The sequence below is a fragment of the Adiantum capillus-veneris genome, chromosome 14 (genome assembly GCF_014529385.1).
Source record: "Adiantum capillus-veneris isolate H3 chromosome 14, ASM1452938v2, whole genome shotgun sequence".
Lineage (NCBI taxonomy): Eukaryota > Viridiplantae > Streptophyta > Polypodiopsida > Polypodiales > Pteridaceae > Adiantum > Adiantum capillus-veneris.
The window spans coordinates 43,122,144-43,140,607 of record NC_140944.1 but is presented as its reverse complement, the minus strand read 5'-3'; the positions used below and the strand labels follow the sequence as shown (position 1 = coordinate 43,140,607).

Genomic DNA, 18,464 nt, shown 5'->3' with positions numbered 1-18,464 from the left:
GGTTAACCCTTATCCTGGAAGATCATAAAACCCAAGATTGAACTGCTTTCAAGAAGGAGTTCTACGCACAGTTCCTTCCTCCAAACTATGAGGAAGAGGTAAAGAAAGAATGGGATCGACTTTCACAGTCGGAGAACGAAACTGTTCCACGCTATGTGGATAGGTTTTGGGACGTTCTCTTGAAAGTCACTCCATTCAAGAAGATTGACGATTCGGAAAAGATGCGCAAGTTTGAAGCAGGATTGCATGAAGCTTTGCAAAAGGCTATGAAGCTTTACCCTCGAGGTAACTTGCAGATACCTATGGAATCAGCCCGCATAGCTGATGGAATACATGACAAGGGTACTCCCAGGAAGATGGAGCAAAGCACTTACCATGCCAAGCAGAAGGCTCTCCATGAGCAGCCTACCTCTACTTCTTCTTCTCAAAAGAAGAAAAGAACCGCCTCCGAAGCAGAAGCAAAGCCAAATCAGCCCAAGAAAGGGAGATATCTCTCTCCTGCTGAGTTGCGAACTTACATTAGTGAAGGAAGATGCTTCAAGTGTGGACAAGTTGGTCATATGAAGGGTGATTGTCCTACCAAACCTCCACAACCACCCTCTTCCAATGCAGTCCCAGATGTACAGGGAAATACAACCAAGGATGGAAAAGAAAGAGCTCTTCTTAAAGCATTGGGTAGCATCAACAACCAACCGGCTCTCATTTTGTTTGACCTTGGCAGTACAGACTTCTTCATCTCTACCAAGCTAGCTGATGACCTGAACTTGCAGCCCAACCGTTTTGGAGTTTCTATTCAAGCACAATCCGCTTTCAAAGGGCAAAACTCAAACTCTACTCCAATCATAGGGAAGTTGAATCTAAAGGTCGACGACTACAAGGATCAAGAGTCTTTCTTACTAGCTTCACTTGAAGGATGCGATGTTATCTTGGGAATGCCTTGGCATTACAAGATGCATCCCATTCCAGACTATGTTCAGAAAACCTTATCCTTTGCTCATAAAGGAAAGGAGTATCTTGTACTTGCACATGCAGGTGATTGGCGTATTCCTATTGCCAATCACATTGCCATCAAGAAAGAAATGAAAAAGTGTGTTTCAACGTACTTGATTTTTGCAAGAGAGAGAGAGGTGTCTGTTTCACAACTTTCTTCCTCTTTAGAGCAAAAAAGACTTAAGTTATTAGAAAGTTATAAAGATTGCTTTGCAGATGAACTTCCAAATGAACTCCCACCTTCGCGACCTGAAGATCATACAATTGATTTGATCCCACAAAGTTCTCCTCCAAATCAGCCCCCTTATCGAGTTAGTCTAATGCAGCAAGAGGAAATTCTCAAGCAAGTTAACGAACTTTTGGAGAAGGGCTTAATAAGGCCTAGTACTTCTCCATATTGTTCACCTGTCTTGCTAGTACAGAAAAAGGATGGCACATTCCGCATGTGTATAGATTATAGATCACAATCAAGAATCGATTTCCAATCCCTCGGATTGACGACATTCTTGACAAGTTACACGGAGCAAGTGTCTTCAGTCGTATAGACTTGAAGAGCGGTTATCATCAAATCCGCATAGCTCCTCAGGATGTGCATAAGACTTCATTTAGAACAACCTTCGGGTTGTATGAATTCTTAGTGATGCCTTTTGGACTCACTAATGCACCAGCCACATTCAACAGAATGATGGATAGAATCTTCGACTCATATAGAAGCTTCACAGGCGTTTTCTTTGATGACGTCTTAATCTTCTCAGAGACAGAAGACGAACACTATAAGCATCTCGCCTTAGTGTTTGAAGAATTACGCAAACACAAATTATTTGTGAATGCTAAGAAGAGTGAGTTCTTTCTAAAAGAAATCCACTATTTGGGCCATATAGTATCTCACAATCAGGTGAGAATGGACCCTGATAAGATTCAAGCAGTTGTAGAATGGCCTACGCCAACTACAATACATGATGTACGAAGTTTCCTTGGCCTCTGTTCCTATTATCGGCGTTTCATTTGAGCTTTTGCCGCGATAGCAGGTCCCCTCCATGACCTGACAAAGAAGCGGATTCCATTCCATTGGGGGTCTGGACAAAAACAAGCTTTCAAAAAGCTTAAGTATCTACTCAGTCACGAACCTGTTTTCACCGTCCCTGATCTTCGCAAACCTTTCGAGGTATACTGCGATGCATCTGGAGATTGTGTAGGAGCAATCTTGAACCAAGAGGGTCACGTGATAGCCTATGAAAGTCGGCGCCTTAAAGATGCAGAGTTGCATGTTTCCATATACGAGAAAGAGTTAATGGCAGTAATTCATGCTCTTTCCATTTGGAAACACTATTTGTTAGGAGCTGATTTTATTATCAAGACAGATCATCAAAGTCTTCGCTACTTTCTCACACAGAGAAAGTTATCAGAAAAGCAGATGAGATGGGCCAACTTTCTTTCAATGTTCCATTTTCAGATTTTACATACTTATGGAACGAAGAATGCAGTTGCAGATGCTCTCTCCAGGCGTCCAAAGATCAATGCACTAACAACAATTTATCATGAGGAACTAGAATCTCTCAGCGAGATGTATCCTCAAGATCCAGACTTCGCCACAATTTGGGCAGATCTTCAAGCTGGTCACTCAAAGCCACCTTATTCCATCAAGGATAATACACTCTATCGTCAACAAGCAATATGCATAGCTCAGCCCTTACGACAGAAGGTGATGGATGAAGCGCATAATTCTCCTTATGCTGGGCATCGGGGAATTGCTTCCACCACTAGTGCCCTCGAAAGGTATTTCTTTTGGCCAACACTCCGTGCGGACATTGAAAAACATGTACGAGAGTGTTTAGTCTGCCAAAAAGTAAAATATGACAGACATAAAGTTTATGGCAAGCTTCAGCCGCTCCCTGTGCCTAACACGCCATGGGAAAGTATTGCCTTGGATTTTATTACGGATCTTCCTCGATCCAAGAATGGAAATGATGCAATCTGGACTATAGTAGACAGATTTAGTAAGCAAGCACATTTTCTTCCAGTAAAGAAGACGATCAAAGCTGATCACATGGCTAGAATATTTCTAGCTCAGATTTTTAAACACCATGGATTGCCAAAGACTATTGTCAGCGATAGAGATCCCCGCATGACTAGTCTATTTTGGCAGGCATTGTTTGAAAACTTGGGAACTAAGCTTGACTTTTCATCAGCTTATCATCCTCAAACAGATGGTCAAAGCGAAATCGCTAATGCCACTGTTTTAGATCTCCTCAAGTGCTATGTTTCGGAACGACAATCCGAATGGGAACAGTACTTACCAATCATTGAGTTTGCGTATAATAATACCATACATTCCTCAATTGGTAAAGCTCCCTTCGAAATTATTTATGGGAAGCCACTCTTACTTCCTATTATGGTTACCAAAGAAAATATCTTCGCCGCAGATGAATTTGTGCGCAATATTGATATTGCCCATCAACAAGTAAAGCAAGCGATTCTTTGTACTCAAGAGCAACAAAAGAGAAAAGCAGACAAGCAAAGAAGGAATCTCAATCTAGAAAAAGAACAATATGTCCTGCTTCGGTTTGAGAAAACTAGATTGAAAAAGCGGGTCGGCAAAGGGAAAGTTATCAAACTTTCCCATAGATTTTATGGCCCTTTCAAAATTACAGATAAAGTCAATGACGTGACTTTCCAATTTGACTTGCCTTCTCACTGGCGCATCCATAATGCTTTTCATGTCAGTCTCCTCCGACCATATGTTGGACCTCCTTCAGTGGCGCCAGTACAAGAAGATCCTCTAGAAGTCGAAGAGACTGAGGAAATCCTTCATCCTGAACAGATAATACACCACTCGGAGAGACAACTCAAGTCGGGGAGTCTACATCGAAAGTATTTAGTCAAGTTCAAGAATTACACTCCTTTAGATGCAAAGTGGATGACTAAGTCCGATCTTAAGGAATACCCAGACATCTTGCACAGTTATGTTGACGCTCTACAGTTGAGGTCAACTGTTTAGAACCAAGAGGGATGTAACTAAGTCAGACTTTGTAAATAATTAATTATTTACGAGAAAAGAATTATCTAATTAGTTGTGTGCACATCAGAATAGATTTAGCAGTTCTGGGGCCTCAGGTGCGCCCAAGTTTGGGCCAGTGCACCTCAGGGAGACCCTAGCAGAAAATACCCTAAAGCCCTAGCGATTGGGAAATCGGGTCTTCAATGAAGGGATAGATAGTAGCCTCAGATTTCAAGCTCAAAAAATTACGCGCGCTAGTGCAAGCACAAGAATGAGATGGGGTCCTTAGAATATTAACCCTAAGGCCTGATTATTTTACGGCCTTAGGATAAGTTAGTTAAAGTATTCTTAAATGATTTATGCTGGACCAAATGGCCGGACAAGTGCGAGCAGGTAATGCCAGAGCAGTGTCGGTACGGCATTGCGTTGGGGAGCAGCTAACAATTTAATTGGTTGCATCTATGTGTGCAGTTGTGCACTTAATTGCACATTTCATTAACTAGCATAGGATTTTTTAAGTCAAAAGTTGAATGGTTTTTAAATTTTAAAGTAAGTGTGCCACTTGGCACACTTTCCCATGCAATCTCTCTCTCTCTCTCTCTCTCTCTCTCTCTCTCTCTTCATGCTAGCGCCCCCTCTTCTGGGAGGCTACAAGAGAGCAGCCTCTCCCCCTCTTGCCAGGTTGGCAATGCACTACCCCCCCTAAGTTGAACGTCCTCTACGCAGTGAAGCTCTCCATTGAAGCTTGAGAGCAGCACCTTGTGGTGTATGTGGAGCCTCTGTGCACCCATCGCCTAGAACAAGGCCTCTCATGGTCATAGGTAGCTATGGGAGAAGTTTCATCGCGTAAAGTAGTAGAAAACTCTTTTTCTCTCTCTACTAGCTGCTGCAAATTCTTTATTTTCAACCCCTAATCACCTATATTAGGGTGAATTTCAGCAAAGCTTTAGTAGGAAACTATTCCTCTCTACCTACTATACACACGCACACAAAGTTTGGAGCATTTCCGTCGCGAAAAGTACCTCTGTTTCGGCATTGGAACGCGCTCAGGTAACAATTTCTGGTTATGTGCAAAAAATTACAACAAGCGTGTGTGCGTGTGTTTTGCATGTTTCCTTCGTGGGTTGTCTGCAGGAATGATTATGTCCGAAGAGACATAGTTAGCGGAAGATAGACTCGTTTTTTAGAGCTTCCGATGAGTTTTGTGGCAAATAGACTCTCATCTACGAGAGCTTCCCAAAATCTCACAGAAGAGGAAAGATCCTCTTAGTAGTCAGGAGAGCAGTTCTTCTACTCTCTCAATCAGAAGAAGAAGAAGAAGGACAAGAAAGAATAGAGGACGGCTTTCGCCCCGTTCCTGTGCTTGTAAAGAATTCTCCCTTAGTAATAAAGATATTCTCTTTATGGGGGGGGAGGGGGACCAGCCCATCTTCTGGTCCCCAATGATGTGTCAAGCTTTCTCTCTTTCTCTCCAAAGTCTCTTGAGTATATAAATTGCATTTAACAGTCAGTTTTCGCTTCCGTATTTTTGTGACACACACTGCACTTCCTCGCGTGCTCTTTCACTTGCACACTCCGCCGCGCACTCAACATTAGGGTTAGGGTTTCCAAAATTAGGGTTTTCAGCAGCAATTAGGGTTTCGACTCCCGGGCAGACACGTCGTCACTTTGTGACAAAAGTATCCGACAATTGGGCCACATTGCACTTTTGGATGCGGTCCCAATGGGAATAGATGGTCAGAAGACCAGTGAGAGCCCCAACGGAAGCAACTCCTAAAAATTAGGGAACTGCTATTTTGGGCCATGAAATGTGTTCGCATCATAACAAGGGGAACATTTTACAACTCTGGCGCGAAGTCAACTGGGTAACCACTCGGGAGATTTTTAGGCGGCAACCCCGAAATGGGAAAATGCTTGTAAACACGCCAAGTGGCACATTTCTGTGCACTTCCTCATGCATGAAGAAGTGGTGTTGAATTTAGAGAGAGAAGGCTCCTTTTGTAACTTCCTCACAGGTTAAGAGCTATGGAGTGCTTCCTTTCCTCTCTATGTACAGTGTGGTGCTAGGAGTGATGACCAGCACACTACACACTGCTCTCTCTCCCCCCTACGTGCAATTATGTGATGATGCCCCACAAGAGGGCTCTTCATTTGATTGATGTACAACTGTGTGGTTTCATGCTTTTGAGCTGAGACAAGAGCCTCCTTGAGCAGGAACAAGAGTAGCTAATTGCTACTCCAAAGCAAGCACCGATGAGGGTGATAACCTCACCGTATAGATGTGTTTTCAGCGTTGGTTATGAGCTGTATATTGACTTTTTCAGCCATGCGGACGCCAAAACCCTTGGGAATAGTGCCCCACTGCTAGAGAGCAGTTCGAAAATGTTTAAGACTGAAAACAAGGCAAAAACCAGTAAATACAGCGAGCTGAATTTATTGTTTTTGGGCAGAAATTAGAGGGTTGCTAGTGGAAGTGAGTTCCAGTAGGAAAATTGGTTTCGCGCATGTTTTGGGGTTGTTATGCTGCTGAAATTTGGCCAAAACAGGTGGTATCTACCTCGATACAGATAAGGAATTCCCAAGACTCTACTTTGTAATTTACCCTCTCTAAGTATTAAAAAATACGGAAAGGGGCGCCAATTTTGGGGCCCTTACGTTGTTCACTCATGCTGCTATAGGTGAGCATAAGAGTCAAAGTCTATGTAATTTATGTTGGCGAAGTGAAGGAGGAAGTCCAAAAGACACTCCTGCACTGAGCACAATGAGATATGAGCGGAGAAGCTTCTACATCAAAAATCCTTCTTCGTAACATGGAAGCTATTGCGACATCCTTTGATGTTACATGTGCTACATTTTTTCTTGCAACACCCATCAACTTGATCTTTCTCACTGCATGCTTTTGTTCGACAAATTTCTTGTATGCATATAGTGTCCCATAATTGACACTTGTATTAGACACCCTTCCTTAGTTTCTCCCAAGCACTCACTTTGCATGAAGAGGTACTTCAAGTTCAAATGCTCGACTTCAATTAGAGCACATACAAAAGGCATTTTTTTCCCATTGAATTTTTTTCCTTTGGTCATCCAAGTTTTAGACCATAATCTGGACACTCATCACCATCCTCTTGTATATATTTCTTCTACATAAACAATGAAGATAAGTATACCCACATCAATCGTCAACAAATTGGAGCAACAACTACGGATCTCAACCATGCTTGTTGACAAGATCTCTTACCTTCAAGGGAACAACAAATCTCCATCAAACAATGGAAAGTCAAAGAATGGCATACAATGACAAGCAATGATAAATTAGAAAAGAGAGCTATCCACAACAATTAGATGGAGATCACATCGTGCTTCAAACTTGGTGAAATCTTGCACGAGACTCTCATTACAGTGGAACCAAGAGCAAGGTCATCAAGTCAATGACCCAAGAAGCTTAGTTCCCACAAAGACATGCACCACCAATGGTAGCAGCAAGCTAACATTGAATTTTTTCTTAAGATGTGAATTTGTGCAAACTAGGTATGATTCCTAGAACATTCCGTACGAAAGAATGGCCCTCCTAACTACAAGAAAAAACTCAACATGGAGCCAATGTATTCTTTCAAGCATGATAACTGTCTACATGCTATAGTATGCACGACTAGCCAAACTTACTTAACAACATATGCAAATTAAAATAGTTAAACCTTTCCTTTAACAAAAAGAACTATTCATAAAGATAACAAAACCACATACCATCTTATTAACAACAAAATTGAAGTGATGCTGACGCGTAAATGTTTACAGTACTGCAACTGCAAGTATAGACTGTTCAAAAAGATTGCAATACCTGTAAAACATGGTTAACAAACAATATTAGTGGAAGATTGAGACATCAACTCAGATAACGAAAGAGCAGATGCAAAATGTAAGAATAGAAACTAACAAAAGGGAGGTTTCTGCATTGCATTTGTGCATTTTATGGAAAAATGTTGAATTTACGTTGCTAAAAGGAGCCTTAAAAGATAAAACTGTCCAGAAAACCACTTGATGTTACTATGAAACTAACAAGCCCTTGGCTTTCACAAGTACTTGAGTGCGGAGTTTTCTGAAAGGCCCTAGAACAACATGACATCCTTGCTAAGATGTATGACCAGCAGTGCTACAAGCTTCAAGCTGCAAATGCGTTAAACTATCACAATACTAAACAACATTTGAGCATCAATCATACGGTGCACCTCTTAATGTCCCATTCGTAATTTATTTGGAAAGCATTGATTGATGCAAAGAATCTTACATGGATTCATACCTATAAAGTTGTAGCTGAATTACAACTTTGATTACAACTAGGAACGAGTTTCCTATGATGGTTAAACAGTCTCTCTCTCTCTCTCTCTCTCTCTCTCTCTCTCTCTCTCTCTCTCTCTAGGTCTCTTGGGGTAGTTTCCCATGACGTTAAAAATTCTCTTCTTCTTCTTCTATATCCCCCCCCCAACGTCAATCATCAGGAGTATTATAGGGAGCCCGCACAAACGGATAGTTTTAGGACACCTATAGTCCGGAGCCCCAATAGATGTCCAGGCACAATTTACTCTTTGTAAGAGAGGTTGTTTTTCCTGGTCTTTTTGAGCTTTTTCACCTTTCTAGCCATCATGGCTTGGATGTATCAATTTTCTAAATTTGCCTATGTGGCTTGGTTGTATCTGTTTTGACAGCTTAAACCTCTGAGCTGCTCACTGCATCCCACTATGTACCACCTCTTAGAGAAGCCTACTTTTAAGCATCCCCAGGAATTCTCATTTCTCAGTGAAAGAAATACAGCCATGTTGTTCCTGATTGGCTTGAACAACAGAAGAAGCAAAAGCTAGGAAAAGGATAATCACAAATCAGAATGATGATTTGCAGCTTTCCGTCTTCGAGCTATAGAAAGAGGGCAGGAAAAATGCAAGCCATGGTAGCACACAGCTGTTTAGAACAGATTCTTCCTTGTTATTTGCGTCATCGCTCAATACAGTAAGCTATCAGAGTGCCTTGCTCAGCGAAAACACAAACAAGGTAATAAAAAATCTGTACGCCTTTCTCCTTCTCCATGGCTCAACAGAAGCGCAGGCAGAGCTGGTGTAGCAGGAATGGTAGGTCCGATGATACAAAATGGAATCTTAAGAGGGCAACAAATGGCGATGGCAAACCTGTGTGAAGAGAACGAAACCAAGTAAGAGACTGATGAGCGTCGTCGCGGGAGCACGGCGTTCGTGCTTCTTCCTGGTTTTTCGTAAATTGGCAGCGACTTTGGGGAAAGCAACGCCTAGATTTGCTGTCTGCTTGTCACGACAGACGCCATAGCCGAGCCTCCAGACTAAGGTTGTTTGCACACCGCCATTTCAGTTTAGGCGCCTGCCCAAATATGGCGGCGCTCTTTCAATAATCCTGTGTGAGACTCTTTTTGGCCTGCCCAAGGCCATGCCCAAGGCCATAGCCTAGTGATGTGTTCCCTTTTTGTCATGAAAAATCTCATATGTATTTTTGAAAAATAACCTAAAGAATTAAAATGTTTGATTGGTGAGTATAGTGCAACATTCAAGGAGTCATGAGTGCTGGTGGTGGGTTGTTGAAAAATGTGAAGGATCCAATGTGTATGAGTGGACTAAAAATATGAAACTATTGGAAGTTAAGTTTTCAGCCATAGAGAGCATCCCTCATAACTCTCTATGCGTAAAGGGAATGATCTCCCTCCCTAATAATTCTCTACGTGTAAAGGGAATGATTATATGTATGAAAGCACTATTTCCAAAAAAATTGTGGAGAGCAAAGAATTTCTTTCTCTCTTCTCTCTCTCTCAGCTTCTTCTGTGAGCGTCGACCTCTCTCTCGAATCCCTCGCTCTGATAGCGATGGGTGTTTTTGCCTCTCTGATATCTCTCTCTTTGCAACCTGCATCTATTACATCCTTGCTCTCTGTCTTGCGAGCGATGGGCTTCTCTCTCTCTCTCTCTCTCTCTCTCTCTCTCTCTCTCTCTCTCTGCAACTTGCATGCATTCTTGCAAGCGCGGACGCATTGTGTTGGTGCAGGTGCGTAAGGAGAAGGCGGATAGGTTGAACGAGATATTTTGAAAAGAAATACGGTTTCTTTTGAATTGAGAGAGAGAGAGAGAGTAGTCCGCGTTGTCTGACATTATAAAATGCAGGATCGCTTCCATTTGTAGTTGAGAGTGTGCTGGTACTACCTTCGAGAATGCGTTTTGTTTTCCCACAGCTAGCAGGTATCCTTTGTTGGGATTAAGGCCTATGTGCCTTGACCGGTCGCTCAGGTCATGGGCGCCCGCCCACTGTTACCCTATACTTATAGTGAGTATACTGTATAGGGGGAGCTGCCACTTCACAGTCTCCCCACCCACATCGTGTGTGTCTCCTTCTCTCTCTCTCACTCTCCGTCTGTGGTGCTCCCCGATCCCCTCAACACCCAAATAAGCCCTCAAACCTCCCTGTAAACTTGTAAACCTGTAGCTGAAACCTACTGAAAAACCTCAAGCCATTAGTGCTCGAATCCGGCTACCTAGCTCGTAGCCACACAAGCATACATCACAACATTCACTCTTGTGAGTGTGTCAAGATAACTGTACGCCTGTCAAACCCGTGAGCTAATCACCAAGCCCACAATGTGCGGTATCGATGCATACACACGCACAAATCTCCCACCTGCAGAGAACACCGCACGCAAATGCTGAGTGCAACCCGCAATCTCTACCTAGATCGCATAAATGATACGCATAAAACTCCTGGGAAAATTTCGCTAGAGTTTCGTCAGTAAAACGGCCACAAAACCAGTAACCAAACTGACTGCACGCTCAAAACCATGAGCAACCAAAGCGCATCAAACCGCACTCCAAATTCATGCACCAATCTCCACACTTTGCATACATCATTGCAAACACCTGCAAATCTAGTACACAAATATCTTCTCTACCTGTGACTGCCAAAAAACATGCTCGAGGCATACATTGCCGAGCTCAAAATGCAATCACATTAGTCTCCCTGAGCATCAAACCACATAAAGCATACATCGTATCCTCCCACCTGTGAGGAAACTTGCAGCAAATATCACTCTCACATCTGAGAGCAAGCCATGTGTGGAATCCTCGACATACAATAAACAACTACTGCTGCAGAAAATTCAGCGTTCAGAATTTTAAAATTCTGATATAACGAGCGCGTCCGGAGCGTGCCAAAACCCCAAGGTAGACTCCTGGATCACATGTATCCGAGTCCGAGTGTGCAAAATATGCCAAAAACACTATTTTCGGGCTCTAAAACGCAGTGTTTTGCGTAGCTCCGTCATACAGAGTCAGATCTACATGATATGACGCGCTCGTCATATCATGTAGATCTGACTCTGTATGACGGAGCTACGCAAAAAACTGCGTTTTAGAGCCCGAAAATAGTGTTTTTGGCATATTTTGCACACTCGGACTCGGATACATGTGATCCAGGAGTCTACCTAGGGGTTTTGGCACGCTCTGGACGCGCTCGTCATATCAGAATTTTAAAATTCTGAACGCTGAATTTTCTGCAGCAGCAGTTGTTTATTGTGTGTCGAGGATTCCACACATGGCTTGCTCTCAGATGTGAGAGTGATATTTGCTGCAAGTTTCCTCACAGGTGGGAGGATACGATGTATGCTTTATGTGGTTTGATGCTCAGGGAAACTAATGTGATTGCATTTTGAGCTCAGCAATGTATGCCTCGAGCATGTTTTTTGGCAATCACAGGTAGAGAAGATATTTGTGTACTAGATTTGCAGGTGTTTGCAATGATGTATGCAAAGTGTGGAGATTGGTGCATGAATTTGGAGTGCGGTTTGATGTGCTTTGGTTGCTCATGGTTTTGAGCGTGCAGTCAGTTTGGTTACTGGTTTTGTGGCCGTTTTACTGACGAAACTCTAGCGAAATTTTCCCAGGAGTTTTATGCGTATCATTTATGCGATCTAGGTAGAGATTGCGGGTTTTACTCAGCATTTGCGTGCGGTGTTCTCTGCAGGTGGGAGATTTGTGTGTGTGTATGCATCGATACCGCACATTGTGGGCTTGGTGATTAGCTCACGGGTTTGACAGGCGTACAGTTATCTTGACACACTCACAAGAGTGAATGTTGTGATGTATGCTTGTGTGGCTACGAGCTAGGTAGCCGGATTCGAGCACTAATGGCTTGAGGTTTTTCAGTAGGTTTCAGCTACAGGTTTACAAGTTTACAGGGAGGTTTGAGGGCTTATTTGGGTGCTGAATTTTCAGCCATTGTTTCCTCTTTGCAGGTGTCCATGTATGGCTCAGTTGTAGACTGATCTGGGACACATTTGTGACTTGTTTATGCAGTTGTTTAAGAGCTGAAATTTGGGGCTGATTTGTAGCCATATTTGCAGACTTTTGTTGATGTGATTCGAGCCAGTTTAGGGCTGATTTGGTTGACATTGCGGGAGCTCTATTTTGGAGTGTGTCTCACAGGTTTTACATTGCGTTTCTGGCCATATTTGTAGACAGTTTCCAGGTGTTGTTGGTGAGGTGGTTTTGCTTTCTAGTTTGCTACATTCTGCTCATGGCAGAGACAGATGATCGCTCAGATTATGATCTCTCCGAAATGTGCATGTTTGATGGGTCAGACTTTGTAGCATGGAGAGAGTGTATGCTTGATGCATTGACACAGCGAGGGTTGCATCGACCATTGAGTGGTGATGTAGGTAGACCTTCAAACATGTCTGACGATCAGTGGTAGGAGCTAGAGGAGATGGCACTATCTACGCTCTCTTTGCACCTTGCGGAATCTGTATATGCTCTTGTTATGTATGAGACTACTTCGAGAGCACTTTGGCGCAGATTACATGATATGTATGATAGATCTGAGTCATCAAGGACTCGTGTGAGACATGTACATTCACGAGCACGCCGACAAGTGACATGTTGGTATTGTGGTCATTCTGGACACGTTAGACGGCGCTGTTTTTGTCGTATGCGACATCGTAGGAGACATGGGAGTCTCAGAGATGTATGTAGTGATGCCATGGACTCAGTTGCTTTGACAATTGAGGCACATGTAGTGTCGGAGTATACTAGTGACAGGGATGTCACTTTTACCTCGAGCTATGCACGAGATGCTATACATGTGGATAGTGCACTCCCTTCGCAGTGGTTGCTAGACGCAGATGCTATGTTTCATGTCACGCCGCATCGTGCATGGTTTTGTAGATATTCTAGCGGGATGCTTGGCAGTGTACGTTTGACCGATGGATCGGTGCATGCGATAGCAGGTGCAGGAGATGTGAGACTGTCATTATCGAGTGGTGCATCTTACTTGTTACGACATGTGCGCTATGTACCAGATTTGACAGTGAATTTGATCTCGATTGGTCAGCTTAGAGATTGTGGATTTAGATTTCACTACGAGAGCGAGATTTTGTGATGCGTTTGGGTTCGCTAGTGATTGCGAGAGGTGCCAGGAGTGGTACAGGTTACCCATTGCATGTGGATCACGGGAGAGACGGTGTTGTCTCTGTGATCATGCAGCCAAGTAGAGAGCGAAAGAGCAGGCGAGTCTCTTTTGCTTGTGGGTTGCGGGATGCTTTGCATGGAGTGCAGAGCAGTGACCTTGTTGTGCAGGTTGCGTCTACGGATGCACAGGTAGAGCGGGACAGCTCTAGTGAGTCACAGCAGGATGAGTCATCAGAGGTGATGACAGAGATGACTCACATGGATGCTGAGATGTCGGCTATTGTGGAGTCATTTCTTGATATGCTTATGCCAGAGCTTGATGCAGATTCAGGACAGATGGATACTCTTGGTACACATGTGATATGTGGTGGGCACGAGGAGTCACTCTAGAGCTCGGAGTCAGAGTGCCATGGTCTTTATGATAGGGGACATGATTTCCATGAGTTGAGTTCTGAGTTGGAGGTGGCAGAGGTTGCCAGGGTTGCATCAACGTTCGGAGTCCTCATGTACGAGATGCTGATCTCGAGGCCCGACATAGCAGCTGCAGTGGGAGCATTTGCAGCAGGGTTGATTAGTTGTTCGATGACTGATCTCGGCATAGAGCATAGGGGAGGTTTGCAGGTATTGGACCGATACTTGCAGGAGTGCATGAGCTCTTGTAGACTCTTTGCAGAGCTTGGAGCTAGCTCTGTGTGGCTTCCGCAGCGGGATGTTTGTCTAGCTCATCGAGAGTCAGTGGGCATAGGTTGAGAGAATATCTCACCTTCTATTAGTTGTACACTACTAGATCTTGCTTAAAGGCACATTGGCCTTTAAGTGGGAGGTTGTTGGGGTTAAGGCCTATGTGCCTTGACCGGTCGCCCAGGTCATGGGCGCCCGCCCACTGTTACCCTATACTTATAGTGAGTATACTGTATAGGGGGAGCTGCCACTTCACAGTCTCCCCACCCACATCGTGTGTGTCTCCTTCTCTCTCTCTCTCTCACTCTCCGTCTGTGGTGCTCCCCGATCCCCTTCATCCTTGAAGCTTGATCGATCTTCGTAATGGTGACGTGAGTGATTGCCATGCGTCTAGGCGCGAAGCGCGACGCCATTCTCTCTCAATCTGTGCAGGCTCAAGCTTACGCCGATGGCAAGGTTTTGAATGAAGAAGAACGCGCACATGAAACTATGTGCATCAAGAAAATGGAGAAATAAAAGCTTGAGAAGGCCAAACAGGGTGCAAAAGCAGAGACAGCGACGACTGGAGACCAGAAAGAGTCGATGAGCTCTTCTTCAATTCCTAGTCCTTCAATAGACTCATCCAAAAATCTTGCTATTTTCGCTGGTATTGCTGTTGTGTTAACAACAGGCATCTGGTATGTTAGCTCTGACTCCAAGAAAGAGGAAGTAAAGAAGTAGCTCTTTTTGGCATGGTAAAGCAAGCTCATCTTGTAGAGAAACTTGATATAATGAACACCTACCTTGCTCAGTATTCTCTGTAAATTCTCTCGGGGTATGGATTTCCGAAATCTGTAAGAATGGTTATCATTCTCCTTGTCTACTTTTAATTACAAGGTAAAATGGTGCTGCAATTACATGAGCCTTTGTGCTACAAAGGCAGTTTGATCCTATTCATGTTGTTGAAACCTTTACGCATGGAGAAGATAGGATTTTTTGGATAATGATATCACCAGTAATCTTTGTTCCTCAATAAAAAGGAAGGCTTTTTCCCTCAAAAGGGGAGAAGGAGAGAGAGAGAGAGAGAGAGAGAGAGAGAGAGAGAGAGAGAGTTCACCTTGTTATTACCCAAGGGTATAGGATTTCACGCTTTGCTCAACAACCTCCTCAACCTCCAACTCCTCTCTCTGCTATTCGAGTTTTAGCTTGCCCTACTCTAATTAGATCAAGTATGGCTATCTCAATAGCGGTACTGAGCTGCTTGTAATTAGGGCCTTCCACAACAACGTTGATATATGCATCCTGATCCTTGGATAGTTTGGTCAGCTTGGCACCAAGCTTGGCCAGATGCAGATGCAGAACATATACTTGCTTGGAATATCTCCAAGACTTCCTTCCATTCCATAGCTCCAACTGAGCTATCGCCCCTATTCTTGACTCCTGTTCGATTTCATCCTCTTAAACTTGCTTGCCTCCCTGTAGCTGACCGTCTGGCTCGATTTGTGAAGGAGCATGACATCACAAAGTTGGGGTGTCTTGTTGCACATCTTAAATTTATCTATCTTCCCTCTTTCAACACAAGGATGCCCGTCTTTGTTTCAGGGAAGATCTGAAGGTCAGTTTGATGCTTGATGGTCGCCTTCTTCACACCCAGGTAAGTCTCCAAACCATGCATGCTATCTCATTCTCAAAATGACCAATGTTGCAGACGGTAGCATTTTTCTTCATCTTTCTCATGTGGCTAACCATAATAGTATCCATATTTCCAGTGGTTACAAAAATATATGCAGTCTCGACCTCATCCTCTAATGTCAAGACAAGTAGATTTGTAAAGCACAAATGGGATCAATCTAAGTGATTACTACTCGAGCTCCAGTAGCCTTCATGGCTACAACACAATCTTTACCAGTATTACCATAGCTACAGACAATAGCAACCTTCCCAGCAATCATGACATCAATAGCCCTCATGAGACTATTAGGCAGGGAATGGCGACAAATGAAGATTGTCAAACTGGCTTTTGGTCACTATGTCATTCACATTAATTGTAGGGAATAGTTGAGTATATTAGCTTGCGTGTGGCAAAGTAGAGTTCCATTAACTGTGTCATTCACATTAATCGTATTGAATAATTGAGTTCCATTAGCTTGCATCTCGTAAAGGTGGTGCACTTCAGTGGTAGTCTCTTAAGGAATATTGACAAGGATGTCCTTCATTTTGTGGCGCTTCTTGGGGTCTTTCTTAATGCCATCTTGAATAATTGTGAGAACTGTTTGGATTCGGCACGGTGCCCTCCTTCGCATAAGCTTCCTCCGCCTTCACGTCCTCATGGATAAGGGGAGTGGCATAACCACCATCAACAATCAGATTTGATCCACCACCAGGACCCCAATCCAAGGTCCTCTCATGTCACCACTAGTATTCCTGAAGATTCTCTCCCTTCCAAATGAAGACAGATGCACTATCACGAGCAATGGTGGTCTCGAGTAGAGAAGGTGTTTAAACAACTTGGCTATATTAAAATGTCCTTTTATTTGTTTCAATGTTCTCATTGTGATAGCTACAAGTTGCCTCTATCTTTCTTTTGATCGATTAGTAAGTTTACCTGTTGATGGCACGTTGAACTTCCCTTATTTGTACGAGCCATGACATCTTTCATGAGTCATTATAGACGGAGTTTAGTATATATAGAATTCCACAATACAAGTAGAACTAGGAGGAAGCATTGTTAAGAGGTCTACAAAGATTTATAACAACATGGTGCACAAAAAAGTTATTCTCTTTCACTTCACATGCCCACCAAGCCTAACAAAAAAAAAAACTATTTTAAAAGAATCATATTTCGAGCTAAAAAATGGTTGAAGGAGAGAGTGAGCCTTATACATAAAAAACATCATTTACAGATTGGTATCTTTCAACCATTCATAGTCACTTTTGTTTATAGAACCTAGCTATCACACACTTTTGTTTATAAAACCTAGCTATCACGTTATAGAACCTAGCCCTTATACACATTATTACCTCAAAAAGTCCAATATTTTGTTGATCTAAATGCGCTCTTCAATAATCAATATTACGAGAATTGATAGTCCATCCATAACTCTCTTCAAATTTGAGGTATCCTCATTTTAAGTGGCTATAAACATATGTTAATTTTATAGATATTATGAGTGAATATGTATGTGCATTTGTTAGATGATAAAATGCACATGGCTCCCTCTATATATAGACACTTAATTTCGCACACATCTATGTCAAAGAATATTTAATGGCCTATTTATGTATAAGCATGTTGATTAATACTCAAATTTGTTGCTCACTCTACGAAAATTTTTGGTCCACATGGAGAGAATGAACTTGAATCAACTAGATGATAAGAGTGTCCAAGGTAGCTTATTGTTTGTGGTAAACTAGAACTATGTTGATATATATATATATATATATATATAAAGTGAGTGAGAGAGAGAGAGGGCCATCTACCCACTCTTGGGCATCACCGACTATTGCAACAAATGAAGCATTGTGAATTCTTTCAAAAAACCTTGTAGGATTCTATCGCACTTCCAGACAGCCTTGGGTGGTTGAGGAAACCTACAAATTACAATCTATACAGTTGTCTTCTTACACAGTTTTTTGAAACACTTTCCAAGGTGCACTAAAAAGAAGCGAAGCCTTAAAAGGAAATGAGGGAAATTCTACTAACATTGAACAACTAGAGGTACCGTCATTGCAAGGGGCAAAGATGTTACCATATACATGTGGTAGTGATGTGTGTGAACACACTAGGACCGCCGGGGCATTTTTTCCCTCTTTAGGAGGTTTTTTCCCCCGTGCATTGTATATACGCCCATCACTCTAGGGCTATCTATCTTTCCATAGCACACTAAGTAACACACTCTCTATTGTGTGCCTTGAGCTTCCTTCGTCTTCTCCAAGCTGTGTGTGTTTCTCTGCAACCCTAATTCCAACAATTGGTATCAGAGCAGGTCACGTCCTCCCGGGCTTAGTCGCCAGCTGCTCCAGCACACGCCTGCTCACTTTCTCCGATTTCAGTGAGCTTTGGCAAGCGTTCGCAGGTTGACAAATATTTTGGGAAAGCTCAAAGAGCTGGGTCTGCTCAGAATTTTGATTTGGGCTCATTTCGGCCTCCGTTTCCACTACGGGCAGTACTGCACAGGCTATTTCGTCATTTTGTGCAGATTTTCTGTCAGTGCCGTTTTCTGCATAACAGGTGCCTTATAGTCTTCTACGGTTTGTGCTATATAGCACAAGTTGTTCCCGCTCCATTTCTCCTATTTTCGGGCAGTTTTCACATCAGGTGCAGCATTTACCATGGCTGACAACAACAACACA

The 18,464-nt window shown here is 43.0% G+C and overlaps 1 protein-coding gene and 1 pseudogene across 1 annotated transcript in view; both read right to left on the bottom strand.

Moving 5' to 3' along the window:
• The window catches only part of LOC147442280 (uncharacterized), a 34,305-nt gene extending 19,424 nt beyond the window's left edge, over positions 1–14,881 (bottom strand). Inside the window, exons 1-2 of the mRNA XM_086528507.1 lie at positions 14,668–14,881; positions 9,166–9,332 (exon numbers count right to left, since the gene is read on the bottom strand). Coding sequence (XP_086384633.1) covers positions 9,166–9,332; positions 14,668–14,881 — 381 coding nt within the window. The remainder of the gene's footprint in view (positions 1–9,165; positions 9,333–14,667) is intronic.
• A 470-nt stretch (positions 14,882–15,351) lies between these two features.
• On the bottom strand, positions 15,352–16,770 carry LOC147442279 (adenosylhomocysteinase 1-like; annotated as a pseudogene).
• Between the last annotated feature and the right edge of the window lie 1,694 nt (positions 16,771–18,464).